General features: G+C 43.2%; 1 protein-coding gene across 4 annotated transcripts in view; it reads left to right on the plus strand.

Annotated features, from left to right (window-relative positions):
• The window catches only part of EBF2 (EBF transcription factor 2), a 193,320-nt gene that overhangs the window by 141,472 nt on the left and 30,610 nt on the right, over positions 1-21,238 (plus strand). For all 4 annotated transcript variants that reach the window (XM_073805827.1, XM_073805828.1, XM_073805829.1 and 1 more), the window contains exons 8-10: positions 9,045-9,162; positions 10,685-10,815; positions 11,727-11,853. In XM_073805827.1, the coding sequence (XP_073661928.1) occupies positions 9,045-9,162; positions 10,685-10,815; positions 11,727-11,853 (376 nt within the window). The remainder of the gene's footprint in view (positions 1-9,044; positions 9,163-10,684; positions 10,816-11,726; positions 11,854-21,238) is intronic.

The raw sequence follows: 21,238 nt of genomic DNA on the forward strand, positions 1-21,238 counted from the left end.
GCATCTCCAACCCTAGAATCATTTTAAATGAATTCCTTCATTCTAACGTGTAGCTTTCTTGTTATTGGGATAAAGATTCTTCCTAGCATTTGCTGAACTTTTCTGAGTGACTCTCGGGTGTCTCAAGTTCACCCCTAATGATTCCCTTTTTAGATGAGGTCCACCAAAGCCATCATTTTGTTATATAGCTATGTCAGGGAGAGAATAGAGATACAGCAACAGTTCTTGCCATCCTTTGCTTCAAAAGATAAGAATTCAAGAGGTGTGGAGGGGTGCATACATTCTTTCAGGTGAAAGAAAAGTCATTTCCAGGGTCAGGTTGGGAGAGACAGGTTGGGAGTGCTGAATTGATTCCTGTTTGATTATAGGGATCTGTGTACAACCCCAGGAGGGGCCTGCTAGAAGGGCTTTCTGAGGGGGTCCCGGAGGAGGTGAGGGAGGGGTTGGTGCTTTGCAAGGACACGCCTAGCAGGTCTCGCAGACCTCTGAGGAAGAAAGCAGACATGCACGGTGGTGGGAAGACACCAAGATCTCCTCCATCAGAATGGAGAAACGAAGTGAGGCGTGTGAGGACGGACTGACGTCATCAGGGTAGTTGGATAATGTGGGAGGCCTACAGCCTGTTACTGCAACGTGCTGGATGCAACCACTGCACAAAAACAACGGAGAAGTTCACGTGGCCGGCAGGGCCCCTAGTCCACACAGCTGGGTGGCGGCCATTCGTCTATTTGACTAAATGATGTGAGAGCAAAGGGCAGGGCTACTCATGCCTTGGAACACGGCCAGGCTCCATCCAACAAACCCGTATGACTTCTTAAACCCCAGCTCTTATATGAAACGTTTTAATGGCATCACCATCTATTTTCCCTAAATAAAAAAAAAAATGGTGACTATTTCTCTCACACCCGTGAAGAGGGAAACGAGAGTTTAAATTAACTCCAAATGGTAAAGGTTTAATACAGTTCCAGCTGCCTGCAGGTTTCTTCAGTTCAAGTCTCTCAGTTCAAGAGCCACCCCAGGTGCTCTGTGATCTCACCCACCGTGTGAAGGTTGCCGGGCTCCTGAGCCCCACTTTTAAAGCACAGAATGAAAAGCACTTGACTCATGGCTTCTCTGATCCACAGGTGGGTCCATTATCTGCTGATAGCACAAACCAGCGAGTCCAAGTCAAGAAATAGTAATTACCTACCTGGAGTCAGAAGAAAACCTCTGAAGGTCTGAGGATCTTTTGCCCAGTCTAATGCTTTAAGCTTGGGAAAATCTTTCTGTGGGTAACTTCAAGCTCTTGCCTGTTGGACAGTATACCCTTCTGCCCACCCCCATCACCCCCTACTTTTGGCATCTCACATGGGGACAAGAATCGGGGTTTAAGAATTTTGACCAACTCACACAGGAACTGTGTTTTGAATTATTTGTGGGAGAAAAGGAGAAACACAAAAGCAGGTAGTTGCCTATATAACCCTTGGGAAAGGATATGTCAGATTTCAGTTAGGTGGAAGCAAACCCTAAATGCTCCAACATTTTAAGAGACTCCAATTTGGGCACTAAAACCTACCCTTGAACATTTTCCAGGACCATCAGATGCAGAACTTCCTGGAAGGCAAAGCTTTCTTAGTTTCACAATAACAGTGCATAGATTCTTAAGCTGCTTAAGGGGCCTACGTGCTCCTGGGTTTTGATGCATGACAGGGGATTCACGAGGTCCCTAGGGACAGAGTTTGGTGAAAGAGAATGGCCCAGCCAGATCAAGAACGGCATCGAATGTGTTAAGGCTCCGCTGTGAGCCTCAAAATGTTTGCTAGTGAAATACTGCCCTGGGCCGTAACCATCCCTCTTGGCATACGTTTCAGATGGGACAGGCATTGCCCTCAGTGGAATAAAACGATGTAGGGTAGATGTAGCAAGCATCACTGGCCTTTGAGACGAAGAGAAATTTGGTTGTAAAGCAGGTTAATGACCTTTGGGCTTCCTGATGACCTAAAAGGCAGGATAAAAAAATTGCCGCTTGATTTCTGTACATAGTCAACTAGTTTTTGAAAAACAAGCCCTAAAAGGTGTCCAGCCTAAGCCAAACTTGCCAAAACATGCCAGCAGACATGCCCTTTGGCATATGGCTCCACTTACGCCAGTTAGAATTTGTTTTTTTTATTGCCAGAATAATCATTTTGGTACCCTTGAGTTGTGTAAGAAAACTTTTTCAACTCTTCAAGGCCCTATCTCAAATCTCATTTCCTTGATGAAACTGGTTGTTACTGCCTTCAGTTCGGGTTAATTTTCTTACCTTTGGACTCCTAGAGGAGACAGTGGCCACATAATTCAGCCCTCAATCGTGTATTACCACATAGTAATATCTCCTGATTATGCGTAGTGTTTGTTCTGCTTTATCAGTTGCATGGTAAACACCTTGAGGTAGTGACGGTGTTTTCTGTAGGCTTCCGTTGCCTGTGGCATGGTGCCTGGAAGATCACAAAATAACTCTGACTCTCTGAAACACAGCGCTGTCTGGTGACTTACGAATGTATCTTCTCGGGACTTAGGTCATTAATGCCACAGCCCCCTCCCTTGCTGTGAGCAACTCCAGAACGCCCCACATCTGTCTCAGCAGCAATCAACTTTGCGTTCTCTCGTTTGCTACTTGATACTCAAGTGAACAGAAAATGTAACCTTGGGGAATATGAAACACCAGCGATTGCTAAGAATGCTGGGAATTCCTTAAAAAAAAAAAAAAAAGGATGACAAAATCCATACTTACGGGGTAGGTAGGTGTTTAAAGGTAATTTTGGAGACTCTGAAGTCTAGTAACAAAGAAAAATCCGGGCTTTCAATCTGGCTTGAACATGTAATGTGTGCCAAGAATGAAGAGGTAGGGAGAAACAATTTGCAGTAGCCAATTTGCTTGTTCTTTGCCTGGGTTGAATTACGGAGGCTTAGGCTAATTGTTTCATCAGATTCCCCTTGTCGAATGTGAGAACTCGCCAGTGTTGAAAAACATCAATGGAGTATTTCTTCTCACGATATGGACTCCAAACCTGATTGCCCACCACAACCAGAAGTCTGTCTTGATTTTCTCTGTCCCTTTAGTGGTCTCTGTGTTTCTTTCCTCCTTCCACAGGTGGAAAATAAAATCCCACATAATAGTTACGCTTTGGGAAAGCTGAAATAACATATATAGCAACTGAACAGTTATAAGGGAAAAGCACATCATGAATTTAATTCCATTTCCAGATGTAAAATGTCATAAAGAATTGTTTTCCATACTTGGCAAAATAACAGGGATTTTCGAGGCCATTTTATTTAGCGTGGTGTACGCATGTTTGTAAGTAGGTATCGGAGTCTTCCACGTCGAGCGGGCTGTAAATGCTACCTATTGTAAATTTACTGAGATTAAACTACCAAACGCCCCATCTTCAGTTAGAAGGTACGTGATCCTCATTGAAATGGAGGGGAAATGTGTCTGACGGATGGTAGAACTGGGTGTGTTTTCAAAGCAACAACGCTGATCCGTACAGGGAGGTTTCCAACCAACGTGATTATTCTCTAGCAAGTACAGACACTGGGATTCTCGCCTGTTTCAAAGAGCAGATGATTTAGTCATTCCACACCCTTTGCATTCTGACTTCTCTTTTCCTTTTACCCTCCTGTATGAGGCTTAGGGTCTTTGTAGGAACACCTGGGTATGAGCTGAGAAAGCCTGGCTGGCAGTAGTATCCAAGCTGGTCATTCCTCTGATTCAACTAAGTCATACAGCTAGAGCTTTGAGAAGGATGGATTTTTTTTTTTTTTAAGTGTGATGTTGCAAAGAGCCATAGACATTTTGGAGACAGGCGTAAAAATAACCCAATGGTGGGAATAAATCAGGGTGGTAGAAGTCCTCCTGCCACAGGCTGTCATTCTGATGCCAAAGAAACAGCTCCTCTATTGGAAAATTAGTTGTACAGGCAGATTAACGGATGTGTCCACCGAAAGGGTAACTCCCACTGTGGCCTTTTATAGGCAGGAAAGAGCTCTTTACAACTCAGCTCCTGCTTTGTATAAATTATTAGAGTGGGGGACATGGGAGTGCTTTTGGGTAATGAGAAGGAAAATATAATTTGAGGAAGCCAATCCGTTTTCTTGAGTACCTTGAGCAGACTGCTCACACAGTTGTAGCTTTTGTTCTTAAAACTTTCTTGTAGTTTTCAAGGGGACATACAAACTTTTTACTCACGTTTCTACTTCTGTATAATCAGCTAAAACTGCCGTTTAATTGGATTGATTCAAAAGGGAACCTACGCTGTCACGCACCAATCGGTCTGCGTTTATTGATCTGGCCTCACCAAAAATTAGAGATCACGCTAAACAAAATGAGGAATGGCAAAACGTGAAAAACTACTTTCGCTTACAAAAATGCAAGCAGATCCTTACTTCTCCTTTCTTGACACCTTGAATGAAAGCTACCTTGTCATAAGTGATATTTGCGTGAATATGATTGGTTGTTGCGTCTGCGTTGAGTTGAAGCGTACCAGTTGAGGAGAGCTCTAGTCTACGATGGCTTAGTTTTCAGATCCGCAGACCCTCCTACTGGAGCTTTGAGCTGAAATACAGATACACCAACTTTGAGAAACAAATGAAAGCTGTCACCAGTGTCAACAGCAAAAGCTGGGGGTCCATCCCACACAAATTATGGACATCTGTATTCCTAACTGGCATCCTTTCGGGCTATGCCAGCAGAGCGGCAGTGCCAAGAGAATCTGACAGCTGTATAAAAGACTAGGTATCAGGTTTAGGTGATAGGAGACACTGGTGAGACAGAGAAGTCCTTTTGGATGGGATACTCTGCATATGTTTATTATAATACTCGAGATTTTTAGTTTCAGGTACCTCAAACTAAAATACAAATGGTATTTTGTCAATACTAAATTCGCTACTTCTAAAACAGATCAGTTTCTGATCTTAGGAGAACAAGCGGTATTGATGAGTCTGTGATCAGAAGATCGTTGGCAAAGATGCCTACAAATAGTTAACAAGGTAATGGTAAGAAATGTTGACCTTGATTTGTTTAGCTAAGATGTAAAGATTTTTGAAGGTCAGAGGTGTCCTTGTGTAGTGTTTTGGAGTCTAACTGTGTCTGACCCTCTAACATTAAGCTGCTGTGGCCTGCAGTTTTGAAGAGTGAAGCAAACCAGGGGGAAAGAGAGAAGGGGGAGAGAACAGGAAATGGAGTGAGGTGTTTCAGGAAGTTGTCAGGGGCTGACTGATTGATTCCAGATGGAAAAGGTCAGCCTTCGTGACCCAGGAAATACTCATTGGGGGAAAGAAGTTGGCTTGTGGAAGGGGAAGGCCTGGGAGGGAGACGATGCTGGAATGCACAGTCTACTTCCTTCAGTCTTCAAACATTCAGAAACTTTAACTTCTCTGAATAGAATAATATCAGTGTTGTCATCGTTCATCAGAAAACAGTGAAGGACCTTAAATTCGAAGCTTTGAATGTACCAAATGTATCTTCACCTCCATAATGTAGTTCACTCTTCCAGAAGGAGAGTGCGTGTATGGAAAAGTCAATATTTGTGTGTGTCTCCATGTATAAGAAAAACAACCATTCCTAAAAAAAGGAACAACCACCAAACATGTCTGGTTTCACGTGGTGGAGTTTCAAATCCTTTACATTTTATAAATTCAGTTAAATTGGCAGGCTCTCTTAGATCCCTCAGAGGCTAAGATATTTGGAATATTAAAAACGGGAACTTGCCTCGCATCTATATATACAGGCACAGGCACATACATTTGGACATAATTTAAAATCTTGTAATAAATTTTGCAGACACTGAAATAATTCAGGTTAATTCCCTTGCTGTCATGAGAGGCCAGCGCTAGCCAGCAAGAGATTAAAATTTATTTCCATTGTGAATAGAAAATAATGAAGTGCATCTGAACCATCAGGGTATGTCATTCGGGAAATGTTCTCTTTGGAACCAAGTCTCACTCCACCCAAATGGAGAATGATGAAATCAGCTGGCTCAAGAAAGCCCCATATTTTGTGGCAGGAATGCACGAGGAGCGTTCAAGTACAGTATAACAAGGAGCTTGTGGAATGAATTAACGTGGTCTCGGAGAGAACGCTCTTCACATCCACATAATCTTCACACAGGTTGAGGTTCCCCTCCTTGTGCCTAGCACAGCTCGTTAGCAGTTAAAGCCTGAAGCACCCTCCCGTTTTCGGTTTTTTCCAGGGATGACAGCTATGTCTTTTTTTTTTTTTTTTTTTTAACTTGTGTGTTGAAGGACGGGAACAGTGTTCCTGATCAAGGGAACAGCAAGTATTAAGCTGAGGAGTGGATGTGGTATTTTATGCATATAAACTAAGGCATACTCTTTCTTTGGTCTTACCTGAATAATGTGATGAAATCAGCATCCTTCCAGTTACAAAGCCAAAGACTAAGAGCGATTTTGGAGCCTACCTTCTTTGCCACCCCTGCATCTTAACAGCTACGTCTTTGAAAATCCATTCACGCGCACGATTTATAAAAGTGATCCGATTCCTCTTTCTTTTACTCCTCTTTGTCCTATTATTTTCTGCGGGTAAGCAGAAACAGAGGTGATTGCTTTCAGCCTTCGTGTCCATCTTAACCCCAGGACTAGGAGACTCAGCCCCTCTCTCCCTTTGACTGTGATTCCATCCTGTGCTCTGCTGAGGGGCCCTGATAAGAGCTTGTGCCTCGTGCCCTTGCAGGGAGTGATGGATGTCTCTGTCTTACGGTTGCCACCGCAGGATAGGAACTTTCTGGAAGGCCTTTCCCCAGACTCTTACCATGTTAACATGGACACAATTGAAAACAGACCTGGAGCTAGACAGGCTGCATCCCTGACTTGTGAGCAATTACACTGATACAATTTTCTGAATGACAACGGAGTTTCCTTTAAGTTCATTCTGGCGTCACAGCGAGGCAGGGGCACCGAATCGGTAGTGCCTTCCCAGGTGAGGAGCTGAAGTGTGGGAGAGACACTAGCCAACCAGGAACACATTGTTCTGTGGGCTTAGGATCTCCAGGGCCTGACATAATAATACCCAATACATACCAGGAGCTCAGTGAATGCTTTTGAGTTGATAACTGCAGCCATTTATGTCCATGTAAAAATTCCTGTGTGCCACTGTTATGCCATGGTGCCAGGCTGGGTGAAATACTTTGTGGACTCATGATTTTAGGGGTTCTCCCAAACCCTTATTATATTACAATATATATAAAAATTCTTTTTAGAGATACCATCTGAAATCCTATTTGAGGTTAAAAAGATTCAGGAGAGTGTTGCCTTGGCAAGGGGTAGAGGGTAGGGTGGACCGAAAAGGGGCACCAGATAACTTTCTGGGGAGATAGAAATGTTCTGTATTGTGATATGGTGCGGACTACCTAGTTGTATCCGTTTGTCAAAATTGTGCGGCTAAGATTTGTACATTTCAATGCGTGTAAATTTCACTCTAACAAAAGCGGGTTCATTATATTTATTTTGTTTACTTGAAATAATTCATAGTAAAAAAAACTTTAAGTGCTGTGGAGTGAATCTTCTCTCATGTTAAGAGGTAAGGCAGGGTCAAGGTTTGTCCCCACTTTGTTTAATAAGTAAGGAAGGGATGGCAGAAAAATTCCAGGTAGAGTATCAGTGAATTTAATTTGGGAGTGGACAGGAAGAGCCATTTTTAGACACAGCTCTTCATTATGTATCTATTCAATGCCTTTCCTCGGGTCTATACATATACATGAATATGTATGTAACAAGTTCCTTTCTCAAAAAAAAAAAATGCCGTGTGTAACTAACAAGTAGACTGGTATCTAGGATGACTCACCTTTCTGGGTCAGTAAGTAGGTGGTGGCTATGCCCAAGTCAGTGCGTTTCTGCTGTGCTTTCCCACGGTTCCACCTGATCGCCACCTCTTCGAACTTCTCCTGCACCCTGATCTGCAGCACACGCATAGAAGCCAATCTGACCTCATTCTGTGTGCTACTTGTTTTGCTTGTTTGCCATGTTTCTCCAACCTGAAAGTAAGCTCTTTGAGGGTAGGGACTGTGCCTTGTAACTTTTGTGGTTACCGAGCCCCTGAGTCCCCCTTGCTGAAGCCTCCCCTCCAGGGCTTAGACTATGGGAGGGGCTCAATGAGTAATATCCTCTGTCCTATCGACTGGCCAAACAAGGCAGGGGCGAGGCAACTAGGATGGGAACTCATCCATAAATGCTTTACATTTATTTTCTCATTTTATCCTTATTTTATCTCATTCAGTCCTCAAGATAGGCATTGTTGTGTATGTTTTACAGATAAGAAAAGTGGACATCCGAAAAGGTTAAGTATAATTCGTCAGAGGTTCTAAGTTAGGAAGTAGCAGGCATGGAATTTGAGTTCCGTTTTGTTGGACTTTACATCATGCCCTTCCACTACTCCACACCCATCTCTTCCCTTTCGTCTGGTTAGATGCTAAATGTCCTACATTTTCAACACTGAATTCCGAAACCTTACCTTCTCACCCAAGGTCTGAGCATCTCCACCGCTGCTGTCCAGCATGGGGGACACCAGGTACATCAGGACATCAGGCAGCATGTCCATACCCCAGCGTTACTTTGGCACACGTCAGATGTTCAAGAACCCATTCCCGAGAAATGAGAAATGACCTCCCAGCTGGTGTTGCCGTCTTAGCTTCCTGACCACACACAATCTGCTCCTTGACTGCAGTCCGAAGGGTCACCTGGGAATGATCGTCCAAGTCCTTTGATAGAGATGAGGTTCCTAGAACCAGCCAGTCAGATTGCCATCTTCCACACTTCATCACCTGGGCATAGTTGGAGCACAAATACGTGACAGCACATGGGCGAAAGGCGGCCTCTTTTTCCATGATGCTCTGCTATTGTTACAGGAAAAGGCTAACCCGTTGAGATGCCAGGAGCATGGCTCATCCCAAAGTTCTGGTCCGTCTCTTGTTAGCCATACGGAAGTCTGGCAAAAGAGTTTTGCAACTTTTACGACTTTCTGAGAGATTAACTCAACCCCCCCCCCCCCCGCTTATCCTTGAAATCTGCAGGTCGTGTTGTCAACAACGGTGAACGTGGATGGACACGTGCTGGCTGTTTCCGACAACATGTTTGTTCATAACAACTCAAAGCACGGGCGGAGAGCGAGAAGGCTGGACCCATCGGAAGGTAGGGCTCTCTGCTGTCCAGGCTGAGCCTAGCAGACAAATGATGTTCTCCACAAATTTCCTTGTTTGAGTTTCAAATTGATGTCTCTGAGTAGGAGTGGAGAAAGTACACAAGACCATGTGGATTTAAAAATGAAGCTGTAAACAGTGACTTCTGCCTGCTTTCATGTAAGCCCCACACATCTCCCAGCCAATGTTCAGGCGCCCGTGCCTCACCGGCTCTTTCATTCAGTTCAGTGGGGTTTTCTTTTTTCTTTTTTTTCTTTTTTTGCTAGAGGGGCATTTCAGGCAAATGTAGGCCTATGACATCTTAGTTAAACAGGAACATTACCGTGCCAGACGTGTATGAATAAGTGTCAGATGTGCCCTTAAACAGATTGTGGGCAAAACAAAACAATGTGCAGAATGAAACTGACACTAATTGATTTTTGTTTGCTTGGACAAGAAGAAATCATGGTCTGCTCTGGGTAGTTTTCCAAGTACGTTCAAGTAATTAGAAATACTGGTAACTGTTAAACTTCAAGTTGTCCAAGAAAATAAAGTATATCGAGGAAGATAACTGACAAACCTAAGTAAATCCCATCTACATTCTTTTTTCCCCACTCCTCAACTCATTAGTGTACAACTCAACTCTTGTAATATAGAATGAATGGCTAAATGGGGCTCCTATTTTAGTGTGATGTCCTGCTGTATACTGCCCACCAGACCCCACCCCATCTTGGCCCTTAAAATGTGTCTTGTATCGTTTCAAACAGGAATTAATGAACTGAAAGAAAATGATTGAATCACTAAAGAATTTGGAGTGGTGTTAATTCTCCCACAGTGGGCACTGAAAGGGGAGAAGAAAATCCCAGGGTTCAGAACTAGGAACCCATCCAGTTTCTTTTGACTGATTGGATGTGATTGACTAGCTGTTCAAAGGGGGTTCATGTTTTTGGAGTCCTGCCAAAGTTCTCCTCCACCTTTGACCCTGTCAACTTTGGAAATGGAGTGATGGATTGACTTTAGTTATGGCCTGAAAACCATATTGGGTTCCTGTTGGGATGTAAAGTCCAGAGGCCTTGAACATATGGAAGAAGGAGGGAAAATCCTTCCTACAAAGTTAGGAAAGTGATTAGAAATTGTCTCTTGATAGAGATGAAAAAAACCTTCAACTCTGAGAGATTTTGCTTTCTCCTTCTCTCTCTAGCACATTAACAGACCTTGTAGATCTTAACATCTCGGGACAGAGGCGGTGGGGAGAGAAAAGGGATTTACCCATTTGTAGTGTGATCAACTTATAAAAAGACGGTGAGAACAACAGAGTTTTAAAAGCACCTTTTGCACAATTAGCCATTTTCATATGTAGTGGTCAACTCATTAGGCTTTAATGACCTGGTGAAAACCAACAACCAGTTAGGGAATGATGGCAAGTCAGCAAAGCTCAACTTGAACTTCTGAGATGACCAAGAGCACCCAGCCCCCAAACTCCAAACTTCAACCACCAAAGGGCAAACCTGATTCCTTCTTTCCTATCTTCTTAGCTACTCCATGCATCAAAGCCATTAGCCCAAGTGAAGGCTGGACCACCGGAGGAGCCATGGTCATCATCATTGGGGACAACTTCTTTGATGGCCTCCAAGTGGTGTTTGGGACTATGCTTGTATGGAGTGAGGTAGGCAAAGGCAACTCGCTTCCCTGATTTTCTTTGCCCCAAAGATTGTTTTGATCTGGGGAAACTAGTAATTCTGCAATGCCAGCAACATGAACACACACTATTGAGTACCTATTATAAGTGGGGCACCAGGATTAAAAGACATGGAAGCCACAATTTACTGCAGGCATGGATCCCTTAAAAAGATAAATATTCACTGCAGTACTGTTTATAATTGTTAAAAATTAGAAACTGGCTAGATACCGGCTAATAGGAGAATGGTTCAATGATGAAGTGTCATCATTTATTTAAAACTTTTATTTGAAATATTTTTAATGATACAGGAAAAGGGAACACATGCTATAATGCTAAGCGAAAGAAAACCAGGACGACAGTATCTATGGATGTAAGATCTAATTATATAACACACAACCATAGAAAAGTACTGGAAACATGCCAAAGATTAATAACGGTTGTCTCTGGGTTATGCAATGTTAACATTTTTCTTTTTTTCTGTAATTTCCAATTTTTCTACTGTGATAATGAGAAAAACAGCAAAACAGGTTACCAAAAGATATGTAACAGTGCTAAGTTTGTAATGGAAATTGCCAAATCAATTTGTGAGGTCATGGCAGTGTAGGAATGAGGGAGGGGAATGATGACAGGGATGAGGGTTGGGGGGGGGCACAGGAGGTGAGAGGGACTTGAGCTGGGCTGATAGGAAGGGAAGCGTACACAGGTTGGGTTGAAAGGAAATTCCAGGGTGAGAGAGAGAAACACATGAGACACGGGGACAGGGCATTCAAAGCATCTGGGGTGTCAGTTTGCCCTGGATGGGGATGGGGGTAGCAGCAGGAGATGCTCCTGTGCTCAGTATCTCTATGATAACTTGTGTAATAGGTATTTTATTTCTCTGCCTGTTCATTCCTCAGCTAATAACTCCTCATGCCATCAGAGTGCAGACTCCTCCTCGGCACATTCCTGGAGTAGTAGAAGTGACATTATCTTATAAATCCAAACAGTTCTGCAAAGGAGCTCCAGGGAGGTTCATTTATACAGGTGGGTGAGAAAATGATTCCCAGGGAGACTGGCTCCTGGTTCACCTTTGCTCTAGTTCCTACTCTTTACACTTTATAATCATTCTAACTCTTCTAGGTCTTTCTACTGGTGTAGGAAGTGTGGACTGGGTGACAGGCATTGAACGGGGACATGTGAACCTGATTCTAAATTTGTATTTTATGTAAGCAATTTCTGCAGTCTGGGAGACGGTCATGGCATCTCATTTCAGGAGTCCATCCTTATGAATTTAATTCAGCTGGAACCATGCTAGAATCGATTTTTATCCAGGCAAATCAGATTAAAAAATTCAACAAAGTTGCTGGCTATAACTAAATTTTCTTGAAAAGGATTCAAGAAAGTTGCCTAATGATGCTGCAGAGCGATTCAAATTATTTAAAAATTTTTTGAAAATAGAAATTATCTAATTGGTTCAATATTTGTTGAATGCCTACATTGTATCTACTACTTTTTTCCAGGTTAAAGGGACAACGACATAGAAAACATGGTCCCTATTTGGAAATTTAGGAACTATTGGAAGAGGCAATGCTATATTGCACAGAACAGCAGGAGAATTAGAGTGTTCAAAAATGTTTAGTATTTCCAGTGAATGGAATACGAGTTTCAGGAAGAGTGACTTTCATGTGGACTAGAGTAGTGGGATGAGGTTTCAAGGAGGAGATGAAATTGAAGACCATTTTTAAGGACAGGGAGGATTTGGATAGGTAAAGAGAAAAAGGAAGAGAGTTTCAACTATGGGACTCTTACGTGCAAAGGTGCAAAGGGTGACGTGTGCCTGTATCTGGAGGAGAGAAGGCTGGTTCAACAGCTGTGGGGATCCATTTAGGTAGAACTTATACCAGATCCATTTAGGTAGAACTTATACCAGAACTTAGCTGAGATGAGCTAGGCGTGGCAGGGAAGGAAACCGTAAAACAGCTCAAAAGTTCTGTATGGTGCCTAAAACAGGGTCACGTGATATCAAACAAGGTCACGTGATGAAAAGCCTGGGGAATAGACGTCAAAAAAAAGCCTGCGGAAGTGATGTAAAGCAGGGTCACATGAAGTAAAGCCTGGGGAACTGATGTAAAGTTCACGTTCATGGAGACAGAGAGTCGAATGGTGGTAACCGGAGCTGGGGGGATGGGGGCAATCGTTTAACGGGCACAGAGTTTTAGCTCTGCGCGATGCAGAAGTTCTGGAGGTTGGCTCAAGCACAACAAAGTGAACGTACTTCACACTACTGACCTGCACATTTTCAAGTGGGCTAAAAGGGTAAATTTTGTTATGTGTATTTTACCGCAGTTTTAAAAAATGAAAAAAAGGCCTTGTACGGGAGCTAGGACTTAATCTGGCAAGATCTAAGATGACATTGAAGGTTCCTATGTGAGGGAGAGTAACTCAAAGCTGTTATCTTAGGAAAAACGAATGCTGTTGATATATAAAGACTGAGTTAGTCAGGGGAACAGCTGAGGGCAGGGAGATCAACTAGAATATTGTTGTTTTGAAGAGAAGATAAGGGGAAAGAAAGAAATATAGAAATCAAGAAACTATATCAGACATATTATGAATTTCTAATAATATTATTTTATAGTGTATTCTTTCTCATTTGGACTTAACCTCCTGTTCTTGTTTAAGCGTAAATGTCGGGTTAGGTATCAGTTAGGAGTAGGTGGAAGAGGGTGATTTTTAGGTATATATTTAACATTTTGCCTTTGAGGTTTTCTCTCTGTGATAGGCACATCTTGGTTGGGTTACCTTTTTTTGTGGATCTATGGAAGACTCTATTGCAGTTGCAATAAAATATTTACTATTCTAGCTCCAAAGGGATATTGTTTTTGAGTCATTTAAATGAGCATTTATTACATGCCTACCATGGGCTGGCACAGCTCTGGGCTCTGGGATATAGAAGCGGGCAAGATAAAGCCCCCCATCTTAATAAAGCTTGCATTCTAGAGGGGGAGACAGACAACAAGAACATACATGATGTAATTTCAGATAGTGACAAGGACAGGATAGAGAATGAGGGAGGGTCTCTCTGAGGAAGGGGCATTGAGCAGAGACATGTATCGCAGGTGTGGAAATCTGTCTGCCTCCGTCCTTATCTCTTTGACCTCCTGTCCTCTCCATTCACATTTCCTCTGTCCCTGGACCTCCTCGGGGCTGGGTTTTCTGTTTGGTTCACCAGTGTTAGCTAGAATAGCACCTGGCAGTCAGTGAATTGGGGGTAAGTGTCTCAGGTAGAGAACAGATGACAGCCTGAGAGGTGGGGATAAGGCTGATTTTTAAAAAAAGGAGCCCACATAACAGTAAAAATAATAGATGTTTTGTTACATGTAAATCCAGAAATTTTAGAGATAATGAGACATCGAAGAGCATCTGACTCCCTCTGTTGCAGGTGAGAAAACTGAGACCCAGGGAGGAATGACTTGCCCATTGAATTCAATGTGGAGTCAGAACAAGGACTCAGGGCTCTGGCCATCCTGTCTGGTGACTTCTGTTTAACAATGCAGTGTCGGCAAATAGTTCTGTTTTCCTGATGTGCTGAGACATCGTTGACTTATTCCTGAAGCAAATATCAGTTGAATGTGCCCATTCTGCTCAGCCCCGTGCTCTGTGCTGGGGACGCTGCAGACCAGTCAGGCCAGGGGGCACCTTCCTTCCTCAACGTTATGATATAGTGAAATAAACGTGAACTGCTCATGCTTTGGGGTCAGACTGGCTGGACGCACAGCTTGGCTGGCCTCTACATAGCTTTAAATCTTGCAGGAGTGCCTTAACCTCTTAGTTTCCCCATCTAGAAAATGGGCTACCTACCTTCCAGACCTGTGATGATGACTAACTAATACAGTGCATGGCAACAGTGGTGTGCCGGTAAAGGTTTAACAGCCAGCTCTCCAGGGAAAAGGGGCAGGGGAGCATTGGTTTGTAGCATTTGCTGATTTCCATGGTGCAGGTACTCTCACCGTGGCTGATTTCAAGCTACCAGTATGACATCAGCTAGCTCACAGCATTCCTGAAAATTTAACAACCTGCTCTCATGAGCTGGTACACACCAGGTCTAGAGCACCTCTGCACGTAAAGCATTTGAAATAGAGAGCAACTGTATCTTATTATTCAAAAGGTGTATATTATTAATATTATTATTGCTATTACTGTTATCATCACGGAGGCTGACTTGAACAAGGAATTACAAATGTGACGAGTTGTATAGGATGCTGGGGATGTATGTCAGAGGAATCTTAAAATGATAGGGAAGGTTAAGGACAGTTCAAACACATGAAACAGTATGTGTGTGCAAAGGCCCTGTGGTAGGAAAGAACATGGGATATGTTTGATGGCAACCATGAACAGGGAAGAAAGAATGTTAAAGAGAGGTTGGGTTCAAGCTGGAAGAGAGGGTTGAGCCTGCTTGTTTGGCTCTATCCCAAGTGCCATGGGGACGCTGTTGGAATAGTTAAAGTTGGGAGTGCCATGATCAGATTTGCCTTTTAAAAGAGTATTCTGGTTGCAGCAGTGAGAATGGCTTGGAAGCTAGGGAGGTCGGTTGGAGGCCAGTGTGGTGGCCCCGGCCAGAAATGATGGCAGCTTGGACTAGAGTGCTGGTGGTGGGGACAGGCAGAAGTGGATGAAATTTAGGAGGTAACATTGACGGGACTTGTTGATTGATTGGATGGGGTGAAGGTTGGGGAAGGAAGGGGAGGGGACGACTCTCGGGTTTCAGGTTTGAAAAATTGGGTGGGTATAGCTTAGAAAAGTGATTTTTAAAAAGGTATAAAGTGCTAAGGGAGTTCAGAGGAAGGACAAAATACTTCCAGCTGGCGGTGAGGTGGGAAGATTTAATATTGTAAAGATGTCGATTAATGAATAAATTTAACACAGTGCCAATCAACGTACCAACAAAATGTTTGGGGAAACTTTACAAAAGTTCACCTGTAAAAGTAAAGGTGCTAAAGTAGGACCCCGCATTTTGAAAAATGAGAGGGCCTTGCCCTACCAGACTTGAAAACCTATTTTAAGTTTCAGTAATTAGAAGAATATGGGGTTTTGCAGGAACATATAGAAATGTCATGCAACAGAAGAGAACACTTAAAAATAAACAGTTTTTGTACACACGAATAGTATAAATACAGAAGTATTTGTTTGGGTGAGGAGACATCTCAAGTCAATGTGGAAACTATGGCATGTTTAACAAACGGTGTTGGGCCAACTAGTTAAGCATTAAAAAAAAAAGGTTAGATATCTAATTTCATATCATAAACTGAAACATATTTGAATTAAATATTTTTAATTAAAAATGTAGGCATTTCAAAAAATTATTATAATTGAGCCTTGCTTGTCTTGATCCCAAAGACAGAAACCACCAAGCATAAATATGTGATTACATAAAAAGAAAATTTTTGCATGTCTAAGTTTCCCTCATTAAATCAAAAGGAAAAGGACAAACTGGGAACGTATTTGTTACATATGACATATTATCTTACATAGAAAAAGATTCATTCATTTGTTCAGCAAACTTCATTTTATGCCTACTCTTGATCAGCCATTATGTTATACATTGTGGATAACCAGGTGAAGATTAGATATCTCATAAATTAAGTAGAAACCCCCCCCCCAAATTAAAAGCTAGCAAGGTACTGGGGGGGAAGGGAGGGTGGGATGAACTGGGAGATTGGGATTGACATATGTACACTACTATGTATAAAATAGGTAACTAATGAGAACCTACCGTACAGCACAGGGAACACTTCTCAGTGCTCTGTGGTGACCTAAATGGGAAGGAAATCCAAAAAAGAGGGGATACGTGTATACGTATAGCTGATTCACTTTGCTGTACAGCAGAAACTAACACAACGTTGTGAAGCAACTATACGCCAATAAAGATTAATTTTAAAAAGCTAGCAAGGGGGCTTCCCTGGTGGCGCAGTGGTTGAGAGTCCGCCTGCCGATGCAGGGGACACGGGTTCCTGCCCCGGTCCGGGAAGATCCCACATGCCGCGGAGCGGCTGGGCCCGTGAGCCATGGCCGCTGAGCCTGCGCGTCCGGAGCCTGTGCTCCGCAACGGGAGAGGCCACAACAGTGAGAGGCCCACGTACCGCAAAAAAAAAAAGCTAGCAAGGAACATCAAGAGTTAATTCAGGAAGGAATATAATCAAGCAATAAACATGTTTTAAAAAATCCCAACCACATTAATAATCAAATAAAAGCAAATTAAGGCAACGACAGGAAGGTAGATGGCTCCAGGAGAGTACCCTAATGCTACTAGCCTTAAAAAAGTGTATGTACCCTTTAACCCAACAATTCTACTTTTAGGAATGTATACTTGGGAAGTAATTGAGTTTACCTGAAGGTTGTTTATTGGAGCACTGTTTATAATCGTGAAAAATTAAAAGCATTCTTAGTGTCCATTAGGGAACTCATTAAATAAATAACAAAACACCCTTACACTGAAACACATTTTAGATATTAAAAGTAATGCTGTGGATGGACATTTAATTACATGAAAGATGTTGGTGATTTTTTTTTAAAAAAGCTTAAAAACTGTATGTACAGTATGGTCCAATTATATATATATATATATATATATATATATACGAAAAAGAGTAGTTGCATTAAAAAACCCAAGGTATGAAAGAAAGCCTGCATACCAAGGTGTTAACAATGGTGGCTTTTGGATGTTGATATTATTATTTAATTTTTTTCATTTTCTTTACTTATATTTATTATTTTCTAACAAAATGAAGTAATTTTAAACCAAAAATTAAATGAAGAAAATATATAAGAAATTAGCATCACACGTTTAAATACTGAAACAGCACACATCGGCAATCTTGATTCTTTAGGTTCAAAGAAAGTATTTCCAGATGAAGCAGTGAAACTTCATCCTTCTCGCCTTTGAGAAGGAAGGACCTTGGGAGGCAGTTAGGGGTGAGAAGAGTAGGGATGCAGGAGTATACGCTTTCACAGTCAGAGAAGAAAACAGAAATACAAACACGGTCCAGGATAGCTCATGAGCCTGGTCACTCTCCCTAAACACTTCCACTTTGAGGTTCCTGGGCCAAATGCGACTCGGGTTGGTGGAGACAAGCAGCTGATGTTATCCAAAGAGGGGACCAGACACCACAGGAAATGGATGGGTGGTCCCTTTTCTGGTCCACTCAACTAGCAGCCACTAACATGTAAAGCTAATTTACAACCCATTGGGAATCTTAGACCAACAGCTGGAAAGGCAGTGGCTTCCCCTGGTGACTGAAGATGGGGCTGGGGCCTCCTCCAGGGAGCCTGCAGGATCGTGGTGGCCTTCTCCCTGCGAGGCATTCCAGCCAGCCTGGCCTCAGAGCCACACGTTGTGAGCCCCTTGGGAGTCAACTCCTCCAGTCCCAACCAGTGCTACTACAGGAAGATGCTTCAGAGACCACTGAAGGCTAAGACACAACACTCAGCTCCGTGGTGAGGTGGAAATATCACATTGATTCCAGAGGAAAGGGAAACCCTGAACCTAGAGGGTTTTAGTGGGGACGGAGTGAGATTCCGGGATGGGATGGAATCTAATAGGAGGGGCAGCGGACTCAGCCACAAGACCTGCTTTTGGATGTGGGCTGTGTCATCCATGTCTTGTTTGTCCTTTTGTCAAGTCCCCTAACCTCTCTGAGCCTCATTTTCTTCATCTGTAAAGCTCTGGTGCTAATTATACTGTGACCCATAGATGTTTCCCGAATTTGGCCGAGGATAAGAATCATGCTGGGCCCCGCTCCAGACGTATCGAATTGTACTCTTCTGGGAGGGTCTGAGAATCTGTGTTTTAAACAAAGAAATGAGTTTGGGAAACCTGAGTCCTGCTCATCAGGCTGCTGCAGTGACTTCCTGGCTTGTAAAGTATTCGACAACATGGGGCAGTTCTTTTGAGACTGAGTCATTACACCACAGACACAATAGTAGTATTTACTCTTTGGTGGAATCTTCTAGAAAGAGACTCAAAAAGCAGGAGGTAGGAAGGCAGCCTCCAGAAAACCTCCCCTTCCTCAGCCGCCACCCCACCACACACATCTTATGGTTCCTGGTCCAACTGTTGATGGTTCCTGTCTCCAAGGAGGCACCACCACAATAAACCCAAGCCCGTTAGATGGAACTCACCTGGTATAATTAGACAAAATGCAGTAATCAGCTTCCCACAGTTGTTGCTGCCAGGTACAGCACGAACAACACCAGGGCTCTGAAAAGCAACACGTCTTCTTCACACATGTGACTCTGCAGGTCTATTTTCCTCTGACCACGATTTGCTAAAGTGCAGCCTGCTGCTGCAGAGTCAAGAGATCCACCCCAGAATCTAGCTCATCAGGAAAGGTCCCATTGCCTCTGTCTGGTCTGAGACCTAGAGATGGTACCAGCCGAGGCTTAGTGGGGAAGAGATCTCCTACACCCCTTGCAGACTTTTCTACAAAAAACTGGCAGTGCAGAAATATAATCCTGGTAGGGGCACCCAATGGGACCGTGGTTACTGGTTGTTCAGTGTACTTCTTGTCTGTCTTGAGGATGCAGGGAGAGAAAGTCTGGAACAAGGCATTTGGGGGTCGAATTTCCACCGTCTACAATTGTAATACCTGTACCATCCACAGAAACCAGTGAAAAATCATGATGCGTGAGTGGAATGGCAGGTCACTGAGGGTATGGGGGTAGATGGGCACAGCTTTTCAGTATCTTCCTATGACCTTTTGCAGAGTCTGAGTTTCACATTTGATTGCTGGTTAAGTTCGGACAGAACTTATAAGAAAAAAAAAATGATGCTAGTACTTCGGTGATCACGTCTGTCGTCTGTTGAGCACATAGGGCCAGGCTCTGTCTTTTGAGCTCATATAATCACCACCTTTTCCCGTGTTAACGGTTCCATTCGTATCTCAACTTTATAGATGAGAATCCTGCTGCCTAAGGTCACCAAGCTAGGTCCAAACATAGCAGTCTTATCCCAAAGTCGTGCTCTTAACCACTGAACTGTGCTACTTACCAAGAGTGTATAGCTTCTTCGAAGAAATGACGCTAAGGCCATCATTTGGCTTCATCCGCAGTTTTACCTGGCAAATGCCAGTGGCCTTGGCTCTCTGGCCGTTACTCTGAGGAAGTGCATGGGAGACAGGCCTGGCCAGTGAGCGTGGAGGGAGCTCAGAGGATGCCTTACCCGTGCCCTGGTGTTCCAGATTGCTAAATGGATATTTCTATTTCAGCGTGATACGTAGGCTTAGGGCCCATGAAGCGCTTTGAATTCCCTAGAAGTCATAGAAATTATCCTCTTCATGAATAACTGAAATTGCAGAAGGCCAAAAAAGTATGAACGCCACTTGGTTATTAAACTTGAGACAACTTAGCATTGGAATGGAAGTCAGGGACACAGAGTTTAGAGGCCTGAATTTGAGTCTGAACTTGCCAGCAAATCCCCTAACTATTCTTCACCTTAGTTTTCTAACCTAAAAAACAGGAAGATACCTGTCTTACTGGGAGGATGAAATTACGTAGACATGCAAATGTATTTTGTATAGGAATATACAGACATGAGCAAAATTTACTGTTCCAAGTGTTTGGCTGTGGGATACAGAGCTCCTGGGATGAGTTCTTGGTAGCTTCCTTCCTCACTGCTGTTTGATCAAGGGCGGACTTTGTTTTGCATGCCTTCTCTTCTGTAAAAGGTGGCTTCTTCTTGAAAGACCCACCATATCATGCCTTTCATATCTGGGTCGAGATTAGAAATCAGGGTTTTTAGGTGACAGAGAAGGCCAAGGCAGCCCGAGAGCATGGGTGCTGTTTGCAAGTGGGTTGAAGGGGAAACAGGTTTTCAAAGGAGAGGCCGACAGGGCCCAGCTGGCCCAGGTGCAGGCTCAGGAGCTGCCTCCCAAGGTGTGCACTGAACTTAGAAGCTGACAAAACCCCCTGGCTGTGGAGAAACAAGTAGAAGCCAAAGCATCCACGTCAACTCCTTCCCAGAACAATTCTTATGTTTTACTTTTTTTTTTTTAACATATTTATTGGAGTATAATTGCTTTACAACGGTGTGTTAGTTTCTGTTGTATAACAAAGTGAATCAGCTCTATGTATACATATATCCCCATATCCCCTCCCTCTTGTGTCTCCCTCCCACCCTCCTTATCCCACCCCTCCAGGTGGTCACAAAGCACCGAGCTGGTCTCCCTGTGCTATGCGGCTGCTTCCCACTAGCTATCTATTTTACATTTGGTAGCGTATATATGCACATGCCACTCTCTCACTTCGTCCCAGCTTCCCCTTCCCCCTCCCCGTGTCCTCAAGTCCTTTAGCACAAACAAATGCATTTGATTTCCCTGTTCATTATTTGGGCGAAAGCATTAATCAACAAGAAAATGGCCCAAACCTGGCAGCAGTT

Source organism: Tursiops truncatus, chromosome 6, assembly GCF_011762595.2.
Source record: "Tursiops truncatus isolate mTurTru1 chromosome 6, mTurTru1.mat.Y, whole genome shotgun sequence".
Lineage (NCBI taxonomy): Eukaryota > Metazoa > Chordata > Mammalia > Artiodactyla > Delphinidae > Tursiops > Tursiops truncatus.